The sequence below is a fragment of the Triticum urartu genome, chromosome 6 (genome assembly GCF_003073215.2).
Source record: "Triticum urartu cultivar G1812 chromosome 6, Tu2.1, whole genome shotgun sequence".
Classification (NCBI taxonomy): Eukaryota; Viridiplantae; Streptophyta; class Magnoliopsida; order Poales; family Poaceae; genus Triticum; species Triticum urartu.
In genome coordinates, this window is record NC_053027.1 from 490,139,743 (window position 1) to 490,150,242 (window position 10,500).

The following is a 10,500-nucleotide window of genomic DNA, read 5'->3' on the forward strand; positions in this document are numbered from 1 at the left end:
GAAGGCACCTCCGAGGTGCCTTGGGGAGGATGGACTCCTCCCCCCCTTGGCCGCACCCTTCCTTGGAGGAAGGGGCAAGGCTGCGCCCTCCCCCTCTCCCTTGGCCCTATATATAGTGGGGGGAAGGGATGGCAAATATACCTAAGGCCTGGCGCCTCCCTCTCCCTCCCGTGACACATCTCCCTCCTCCCGCAGCGCTTGGCGAAGCCCTGTTGGAACCCCGCTACTTCCACCACCACGCCGTCGTGTTGTTGGATCTCCTATTAGGAATGAGAGAACACTCTCTCACTATTTTTGAAATTACATTAAAACTATTAGGAATGAGAGAACACTTTGTACATGAATAAGTTCCACATTTTTTATGGCTTTTCAACATCACATCAGTTGCCCCATTCCAAAAAAGATTTTAAAAATTATGCCTTGAAAACCAATTCTACCATTTTTGGAGAAAAAATCTATGCTGGTAGTTTTTGCATTTGTACTAGCTTTCCAACGCCCAGGCCCGATCCTGAGGGAGGGGCGAACGGGCGGCTGCCGCGGGCCCCGGATGGGGAGCTCCTATTTGGGGCGTTCGGCGCCGTGGAAGCGAACGGACGCCTACATGCAACGCTAGTGGGCTGGCCCACCGACGAAATAGAATAAACATCTCGTGACGAAAAACATGCACTCTCTCACTATTTTTGAAATTACATTAAAACTATTAGGAATGAGAGAACACTTTGTACATGAATAAGTTCCACATTTTTTATGGCTTTTCAACATCACATCAGTTGCCCCATTCCAAACAAAATTTTAAAAATTATGCTTTGAAAACCAATTCTACCATTTTTGGAGAAAAAATCTATGCTGGTAGTTTTTGCATTTGCACTAGCTTTCCAACGCCCAGGCCCGATCCTGAGGGAGGGGCGAACGGGCGGCTGCCCCGGGCCCCGGATGGGGAGCTCCTATTTGGGGCGTTCGGCGCCGTGGAAGCGAACGGGCGCCTACATGCAACGCTAGTGGGCTGGCCCACTGACCAAATAGAATAAACATCTCGTGACAAAAAACATGCACTCTCTCACTATTTTTGAAATTACATTAAAACTATTAGGAATGAGAGAACACTTTGTACATGAATAAGTTCCACATTTTTTATGGCTTTTCAACATCACATCAGTTGCCCCATTCCAAACAAGATTTTAAAAATTATGCCTTGAAAACCAATTCTACCATTTTTGGAGAAAAAATCTATGCTGGTAGTTTTTGCATTTGCACTAGCTTTCCAACACCCAGGCCCGATCCTGAGGGAGGGGCGAACGGGCGGCTGCCCCGGGCCCCGGATGGGGAGCTCCTATTTGGGGCGTTCGGCGCCGTGGAAGCGAACGGGCGCCTACATGCAACGCTAGTGGGCTGGCCCACCGACGAAATAGAATAAACATCTCGTGACGAAAAACATGCGCTCTCTCACTATTTTTGAAATTACATTAAAACTATTAGGAATGAGAGAACACTTTGTACATGAATAAGTTCCACATTTTTTATGGCTTTTCAACATCACATCAGTTGCCCCATTCCAAACAAGATTTTAAAAATTATGCTTTGAAAACCAATTCTACCATTTTTGGAGAAAAAATCTATGCTGGTAGTTTTTGCATTTGCACTAGCTTTCCAACGCCCAGGCCCGATCCTGAGGGAGGGGCGAACGGGCGGCTGCCCCGGGCCCCGGATGGGGAGCTCCTATTTGGGGCGTTCGGCGCCGTGGAAGCGAACGGGCGCCTACATGCAACGCTAGTGGGCTGGCCCACCGACGAAATAGAATAAACATCTCGTGACGAAAAACATGCACTCTCTCACTATTTTTGAAATTACATTAAAACTATTAGGAATGAGAGAACACTTTGTACATGAATAAGTTCCACATTTTTTATGGCTTTTCAACATCACATCAGTTGCCCCATTCCAAACAAGATTTTAAAAATTATGCCTTGAAAACCAATTCTACCATTTTTGAAGAAAAAATCTATGCTGGTAGTTTTTGCATTTGCACTTGCTTTCCAACGCCCACGGCTGCCCCGGGCCCCGGATGGGGAGCTCCTATTTATGGCGAGAATATGTAGGAACCACAACTCGAACCGGCGCCTCTTGATTGCAGGATTGCTCAGCTAACCACTACACCACATGAAGATTAGTGATTTATTGCGAACGTGAACCGTTAAGAACCATAAGAACGGCGCTATTTACTACGCATTTTTGGAGTATTCTTTTTTTGGAAAAGTCAATTTTTAATGAAAATAAGTTCATAAATTTTCAAAAAAAGTTCATCAATTCTGCACAAAGTTCATCAAATTTGAAACAAAATTTCATCGATTTGAAGAAAAAGTTCATCAAATTTGAAAGTAGTTCATTGTTTTCGAAAAAAGTTCATAGATTTTGAAAAAAGTTCATCGATTTTCAAAAAAAGCTCATCGAATTTGGAAAAGGGTTTTATCGAAACTGAAAGAAAGTTCACCGATCTTGAAAAAAAGTTCATCAATTTTGAGAAATAGTTCATCATTTTGAAGAAAAGTTCACAAACATAAAAAAAAGTTCACCGATTTTCGAAAAAGTTTAAAAAGTTCATCGGTCTTGAAAAAAGTTCATCGATTTTGAAAAAAGTTCACAAATTTGAAGGAACAATTCATCAATCTTTGAAAAAAAATCATCGGATTTGGAAATAGTTCATCGAATTTGGAAAAAAAGTTTATCAAACTTGAAAAAAAAGTTCATTCAATTGGAAAAAAGTACATCGATTTTTTTGAAAGTTCATCAACTTTTACAAATATGGATGTATTTGAACAAAAACATCGAACGAAGAAGAAGGAAAAATAAAACAGAAAAACGAAAGTAGAAAACAGAAAAAACATAAAACATAAAAAGGAAAGCGAAGATGATAAGTAAAAGAAGTGATGGAATTTAGCACGTCAAGGTCCTCTGGCGGGGTGGTTGCCACTCTGCACCCAGAACCATCGAGTCCTTCGTTCAATCCCTAGATTTCGCGGAATTTTTGTGCTTTGAATTTGCTAAATGGGCCGATCCGAGGTAAAGCTCCTGCAGGTGCCGGTTCGCAGAAAATCAAAGAAACCAGCGCCTACAATGCTAAATAGGTTTTGCCCCCGGATGCGCACTATCTTCTCTATTAGGCTTGGCCTTTTGTCTCGAAAAAATTAGACTCCTTTGACCAACTCCCTCCTTTCATCTATATATGGCCTAATATTTTTTTCAAGGCCGCCTTTGACTATTGACAACATTAATAGTACATGACATGCATAATGTGAAAATTATATCATTGAAATCTCCTTTCACATACGAATTTAATGATATGATTTGTGTAAGTTGCATGTCATATATTATTGCTCTAACATTTAGTCAAAGTTAATCTTGAAAAATGCATTAGGTCCTGTATAAATGGAAGGAGGGAGTAGCCTGAAGCGCACATCATGGACGACAGTTTGTTATCCCACGATCTCCACTGAGGCCTAACGCATATCCTACGCCTGTGACCGTGGGGATTGATTGCAGGACCCCCAAATTTTCCATCTGCTGCTGCTGCGTTCTCGAAGTTGTGCCAAATGCGTGCTGGATGTAATCAGGTATTGTGTTGTTGCTACGGCAACTCCAACGTTCCCTTCCATGGGCTGGAACAATGCACCGCACTGTAGGTCTTTGACAATCTCGTCCCACTCATCAACTACCTCGGCCAGAAGGTGGTTCCTGTTTGCACATGGCTAGGGTGTGCTGATGGCTTGGCCCTCAGATGGACATGGTGAAAGCTCTGGTCGCCTTGTGCATCGCCTTCAATCCTTCGAGCCCGACACAAAAGTTCGTGGATTAGTGGATGGATTGAGAGTTCAGCTTCAGTATGCTCGTAGTAGGCAAGTACTACATGTGCTGCATCTAGGTATATAAAGGTATTAAGCAAATTTTTGTAGTATAATTTGCTTTCCGCCTCTTGGTCGGATTAAATTGCCAAATGAAAGATAGTGGTTGTGTGTTCATGCAGTGTGAAATTGCTTTGAATTTATTTTTGAGAAGTCATCAACGAGATGTGAAGACATTGCCCGACACGCTACAAAATTAAATCTTAGTGTAGATGATTAATTTTATCGGATTAATTAGGACCATAATAAAGTAAGAAAAGAAGAGGATAATGTTGTAAACGAGTGCAGATGGATTTATGGATCAATGAAGGATAGTGTCCAAACAATTTTCTTATAGAAAACACTATTGATTCCTACTAATACATATTATTTCGAATATAATGTTGAACAAGCAGAAAAACATAAAACTTGCACAAAGTTCATTCCAAAAGAAGTTTTTCAAAATTGGAAATTACTATTTGATGTTCATATATAGAAGCCCCAGGCCGTCGTTTCGCCCCGGGCCCTAGAAATCTCAGGTCCGGCTCTGCCAACGCCTTATCATTTTTAATTTTTTTGATAAACCATTTAGTAATGGGACCACAAATACAATATCATTCAAACTTCGCCATTTTTCAAATTACACTTAGATAGTTTGGAATTGAAAAGGAATCAATATGAGAACGAAACGCACTTTTAATTAGTAGCTTTCCAACGGCATATCATTTGCATCATTCCGATAAACTATTTGGAAACGAGATAAAAAATACAATCTCACTCATCCAGCTTGAAAATTCCATCATTTTTCAAGCTTCTCTTAAACCGTAGGGAATTTGAGAAAACTTTCTACCTGAAAGATGAGTGTGTTTGCAACAGTTTTTCGACGCCATATCATTTGCCTCGTTTAGATAAACCGTTTGAAAATGCGGTCGGAAATACCATTCACATTTTTTTCAATGAGAACACAATTTTTGATACTCCTCTTAAGTCATAAAGTTTTGCGAAAATGTTCAACATAGGTTATGATCGCCATGCCCACAACTTTCCAATGGTAAATCGCAATACCATTTTGATAGTGTGCGGAAGTTCAAAATGACCACATGGTGCAGTTCAACTACTGCCGCGACAAAGAGTTCGTATGGATGTAGAATAACTTACATATATGACTAATTTTCTTATATACTCCCGCACTCAATTATACCTCTTAAACAAACATATTGTACATCTTTATAATTATCAACATACTCTATTAATTATTACTCCCTCCGTCTCAAAATAAATGACTCAAGTTTGTACTAGCTTTATGAAAAAGGTATGTTCAAGCCCTTAGTTTATGTAGTATGGCATTTCTACGTACAAAGCATAGTTTACTTGTAAACAAATAAAATATGTGGTCTCAAATGTAAAAAAATCATGAAAATCATTTTGGGGTATCTAGTAATGGTTAATGAAGTATATTACAAATTACCAATAGGTATAATAAATTCATTTATGTGGTATATGAGGAGTGGGAGTACATAATCATTTTCCTATATATCTTAAAGTTTCAAAGTCCGTCTTGCACTCTCTCTTACAACCTTCTCGTAAAAGTTGATGCTCTAAATAACACCCTTTAGAGAGCACGTCTTGATGTTCATACTTAGCGGCTAGATCTTCAAACGTATTTTTGCAAACACAAGTAAATTTGCATTTTGCTGGTTTTCTATTACTCAGTTTGCATTTATTTATTTATTTTGCCTGACGAGGGGGACTACTCAGATATGTTGATGGTTTAAATTTTTTTACATAGTATGTATACATAACATCAAACAATCCTGTGGAAAGTAGGCCTTTTAAGTTCAGGCAAACCTCTTGATATCATCTCACTCGGTAAATATGTAAATCTGGTTTAGTGTTCTTTGAATACTTCAAAAATACCTTTACCGATACATATGGAATACAACTAGATGGTTAGAGTTTCCAAATTAAATCACTCCTTAAGTCTTATTAATAGTTATTTGGTATGTCTTTATAAGATGTATCCTAAACCTTTTCGAGCCTCCTTAATTCGCCACTTGATCCATGAATATAGAAGCAAAGGAGAAACACTAAACAAAAAAGGTTCAACAAGACGCGTGGATGCTTCTAGTTCTAGATTTGAAACATACTTTACTCCATTACATGTAGAGGTGTTGTTTTTACACAAGTGCATCCCCGTGACAAAACACTCCATGGCAAAAAGAGCTTCACACAATGTTGTGTTGAACAGTTGCTATTTTACAGTTGAGCAGCGCGTAGTCGCATGCGTCACCCACCTTCTGAAAGATCCACTCATCGTCGATGCGCATGAGCACCTTGGACATGTCCAGTTTCTTCATCACTTCACTCCCTGGGTTTGCCAGTGCAATCTGCACCACCCGATGCAGTCAGTCATCCCGGCAATTGGTTCGAGCAAAAAAAACACGCACACGCAGATACCCAGAAATACCTCTCAACAAATTGAGTTGCACAAGGTCTGAGTTGTACATGTTTTAAATAAAAGGTCTGGGTTGTACATGTTTATATTTACTGTGTACCTGAATATTCTTCATGTGCAGGCTCTTGCTGAGATCCTCTATGAGCTTCGTTCCGCTTGTGTCAATGCCAGCGACGGCTGCATAGAAAGAAAAACCGTGTAGCGGTTCTGAGAAACGACTATTTCTTTTACAGGTTTTGCGTTTTCAAGAACGTGTATGTTATATTACATGTAAGAGCCGGTGAAAAGAAAGAACATGGTATTATTCAAAACTCATGAGTGCTAGAACAACTCACCACCCATTTCCAGGACGACACACTGTAGGCTCTGCTCACCCGTGGCCTTGATCCGCTCTTCCTCCTCGTTGATCCACCGCGAGATCCTAAAACACAACCAGATGTCACTATTGCCATAGTAGAGTTCCATAGTAGATCCTATCATCCGATGATAGTTACACTCACTTTCTCATCCTTCCGTTCTGTTATATAAGGTGTATTATTTTTAACACGGTGACCAAGACACAGAATTATAGACATATTAAGACTAAATTACTCTTGACAAATTTATTGATTAGTGTTAGTAAATCAATTAGTTCAGGAAAGTAAGAGATGCATGCAATCGACAGCGAGATACTTTCCTTCTTTTGCTGCAAGGAGAGATATAGACAATCAATAGAAAGATACTTTTCATTTTTTGGAGGGCTAACAAGAAAATTAGGAGGAATTAGAAGAAATGCCTTACATTCTAAAATTTTATCAAGAAACAAATACACCTTATATAAAGGAACTGAGGGAATAGTATATAATTCCCTCAAAATCATGTGGTAGTATATGTATATTATTTTATAATTTTATAAATATGTTCAGGTACTATATTTAAGATTTACCAAAGCTAGTTATATAATCTTTTTTGCATGTGAGCCCATAAATTTTACTCCCTCTGTCTCAAAAAAACTTTGTACTAACTTTAAGTACAAAATTAATACAAAATTGAGTCACTTATTTTGGAACAGAGGGGTAGTATATTTTGAAAATACTTTTATATTTATACATGTATATAAACAATATACTATTTTCTATAACTAAATATAAGAAATTTTTCAGTTCAATTAGTTCTAAGAAAATACTCCAAGATATTTTTATATATACTGTATATACAAGGCATTATATTGGATTTTACTCACCGCTCTCGCAGGTAGCTCGCGTTGGCGAAGAAGATGGGCGCGTCGACCTGCAGCACCAGCACTCCGGGCACGCTCTCCGCCATGGCGTACTGGTCCATCCTTCTGTACATGGTCGAGTTGGGCATCTTGCCGAGCGCCGTCGTCCTCGGCCGCGCCACGAACAGCAGGATCCGGACAACCGATATCCCGACCTGAAAGACACACACAATGTTTCGAGGTCAACACATCATGCATGCATGCTTCTGACTCGATACAGCTGATAGCATGCACATACCGCGATGGAGAGTCCGATCCCGATGTTGTCCAAGACGACGCCGAGGTAGGCGCCGAGGCAGGCGCAGAAGTCGAGCTTATCCACCTTCCACAGGCGAACGGCGGCGGGGAAGTCAAAAACGCCCAGCATGGCCGAGATGATGATGGCCGACAGCACCACCAGCGGGGTGTAGTGGAACAGCGGCGTCAGGAAGAGGAGCGTCACGGCCACCGCCACCGCCATCACCGCGTTGGACATGGCGGTCTTGCAGCCGGCGTTGACGTTCACGGCGGAGCGCGAGAAGGGGCCGGTGGTGAGGTAGCATGAGGTGCAGGACCCCACGATGTTCGCCAGCCCGAAGGCGACCATCTCCTTGTTGTTGTCCACGTGGTAGTTCTTGGACATGGCGAAGCTCCTCCCCACGGCGATCCCTTCCTATATTTGTATGAACATGCGCACACAAATGTCACAGTTGTGAATTGTGATGAGCTCAAGCAGCATGAACTAAAGTCAGGACACAGGAAGAGGCTTACGGCGAGGCCGATGAGGCCGGTGATGATGCCGGTCTTGAGAGCGACCATCATGTGCGGCGGCGACAAGATCAAGCTCTTGGCGGACGACGGGTTTATGCCCTTCTTGAGGTTACCAATCTGGATGTCCAACAAAAACACCAAATCGGCACCTTATATTTTGTAACGGGAGGAGTAATTAACAGTGTGTGTTTGCTGCCGAGTTTACCACTTCGATGCCATGGTTTTGGCCATGGACGAGGTACACGAAGATGCTTCCAACAACGAGTGACGCCAACGGTGCCGCAGCCGACACCCAGAAGAGCCTGGGTCGCCTCTTGCTCTGTTGTCAAAACAAATATCAAATCTAGTTTCCTACTGTACTTCTCGGAGGCGATTATAACTTTAAAAGAGAGGAGAACTAAGCAAGGAGCTTACGAAGAAGCGAGTCATGAGCAGAAAAATGAGACAGCAACACCCGAGAACCAAGCTCTCCCATCGCCACTGCAATCGCACACATATGAGATATGGCACGCAAAACGCAACACAAACAACCCTATCAGATCAAATACAAGTAGAAGTATAGTAATTAAGGAGGACAGTGTGGCTGACTGACGTGGTGGGTCTGCGAGAAGACCGCGCGCATGACGGCGACGACGTCCGTGGCCCTGGTGAAGTGCTGGAGGCCCAGGAGGCCCTTGAGCTGCTGCAGGCACACCACCGTGGCGGCGCCGCCCATGAACCCGACGATGGCGGCCTGCGACAAAAAGTCCACCACGAAGCCCAGCCTGAGGATGCCAAGGCCGGCCTGGAACACGCCGGCGAAGAAGGTGGCCGTGAAGGCCAGGTGCATGTACAGCTCCGGGTTCTCCGCCGGCGGCGCCTCCTTCCCCAGCAACGCAGGGAACAGCAGCGACCCCACCGCCGTCGTCCCCACCGCCAGGTCCCTGGAGCTTCCCATCACCGCGTATACCAGCGCCGGCACGAAGCTAGAGTCTGTACAACGTACGTGGGGTTAATTCGGCAATAATGTCGCGCCGCACGCGCGTGCACGCATACCGGCGGCCTGGGTACATCATGTATGAATACTTACATAGTCCCATGATGGGCGGGAGATCGGCGAGCTTGGCGTAGCTGATGCCCTGGGGGACGGCGAGGCTGGCTACGGTGACACCGGCGATGAGGTCGGACCGGAGCGCGCCGAGGGTGTAGCACGGTAGCCACTGCAGGCACGGGAACAGGTAGCGGAGCGCGGCCACGGCGCGCCGGCCGTGCCCGTCCTCCCGCGCCACCGCTCGGAACGGATCGTCGGGAAAGAAGGTCTCCCTCAGGTGGGCGCCGAGGATGTGGAGGAACGGCCGTGCCGGGGGCACGGGCACGCGCGGCGCCCCCGCCGCCACCGGCGTCTCGGGCACGTCAACGACCGGCATCCCCACCATGATTGACAGCTAGCGAAGCTGGAGGAATTGTCCACGAGCATGCATAAGCGAGGCGTCACAACTCACAACATCTGGGACGATAGAAAAGTTTTCGAGGACTGATATAAATAGCGCGCGTGTCTCCGGGACATACGAGTCCGTGTGGTGCGGCGGTGGAAGCTGGTTGATCGGCAAACTCTGCATTGCTGATTCGATCGCTTGTAAAGATTCCTCAAGGAAAAAAATGATTTAAAAAAAAACCTGGGTCTTAGGCTGGTTGTATTGGAGAGTATCATATACTAGTATCATACATATAATACTAGTGTATAATACTACCTCCGTAATGCATAGTATCATATATTACTATCATGTAATACTTTATTTATTTATGCATGACACATAGTAGCATATCATTTATTATGATACGGTATCATGATATGATACTCAACTCTCTCTTTCTTCATTGAAGTCTATAGCACGTCATCAAAATTGCATGATACTAGCTGTGATACTACCATTACGACCAGCCTTACCAAATCTCACACATGCACTATCGGTAATAATGTGCTTATCTTTCTCTTTTTTTTGATCAAATGATGTGCTTATCTGAAGTGGTGTAATTGCGATCGATTCACCTAGATAACTACTACGAGTCAGAAATAGTAAATTTATTTGGATAAAGATATTCATTTGTGGAAATCCTTTTTAATCAAAACAAGAAGTAAATTAATTAGGAACGATATGCGTATGCATGAGAGAGAGAGAGAG

The 10,500-nt window shown here is 43.2% G+C and overlaps 1 protein-coding gene across 1 annotated transcript; it reads right to left on the reverse strand.

Annotated features, from left to right (window-relative positions):
• Positions 1-4,885: 4,885 nt before the first annotated feature.
• On the reverse strand, positions 4,886-9,807 carry LOC125512482 (sulfate transporter 3.2-like). Its single transcript, XM_048677574.1, has 12 exons — positions 9,408-9,807; positions 8,931-9,310; positions 8,753-8,818; positions 8,544-8,657; positions 8,339-8,455; positions 7,827-8,240; positions 7,553-7,743; positions 6,666-6,751; positions 6,431-6,507; positions 6,136-6,262; positions 5,172-5,174; positions 4,886-4,992 (listed from the first exon to the last, which is right to left on the reverse strand). The coding sequence occupies exons 1-12, from the start codon at positions 9,751-9,753 to the stop codon at positions 4,886-4,888; spliced, it is 2,028 nt and encodes a 675-aa protein (XP_048533531.1). The 5' UTR covers positions 9,754-9,807.
• Between the last annotated feature and the right edge of the window lie 693 nt (positions 9,808-10,500).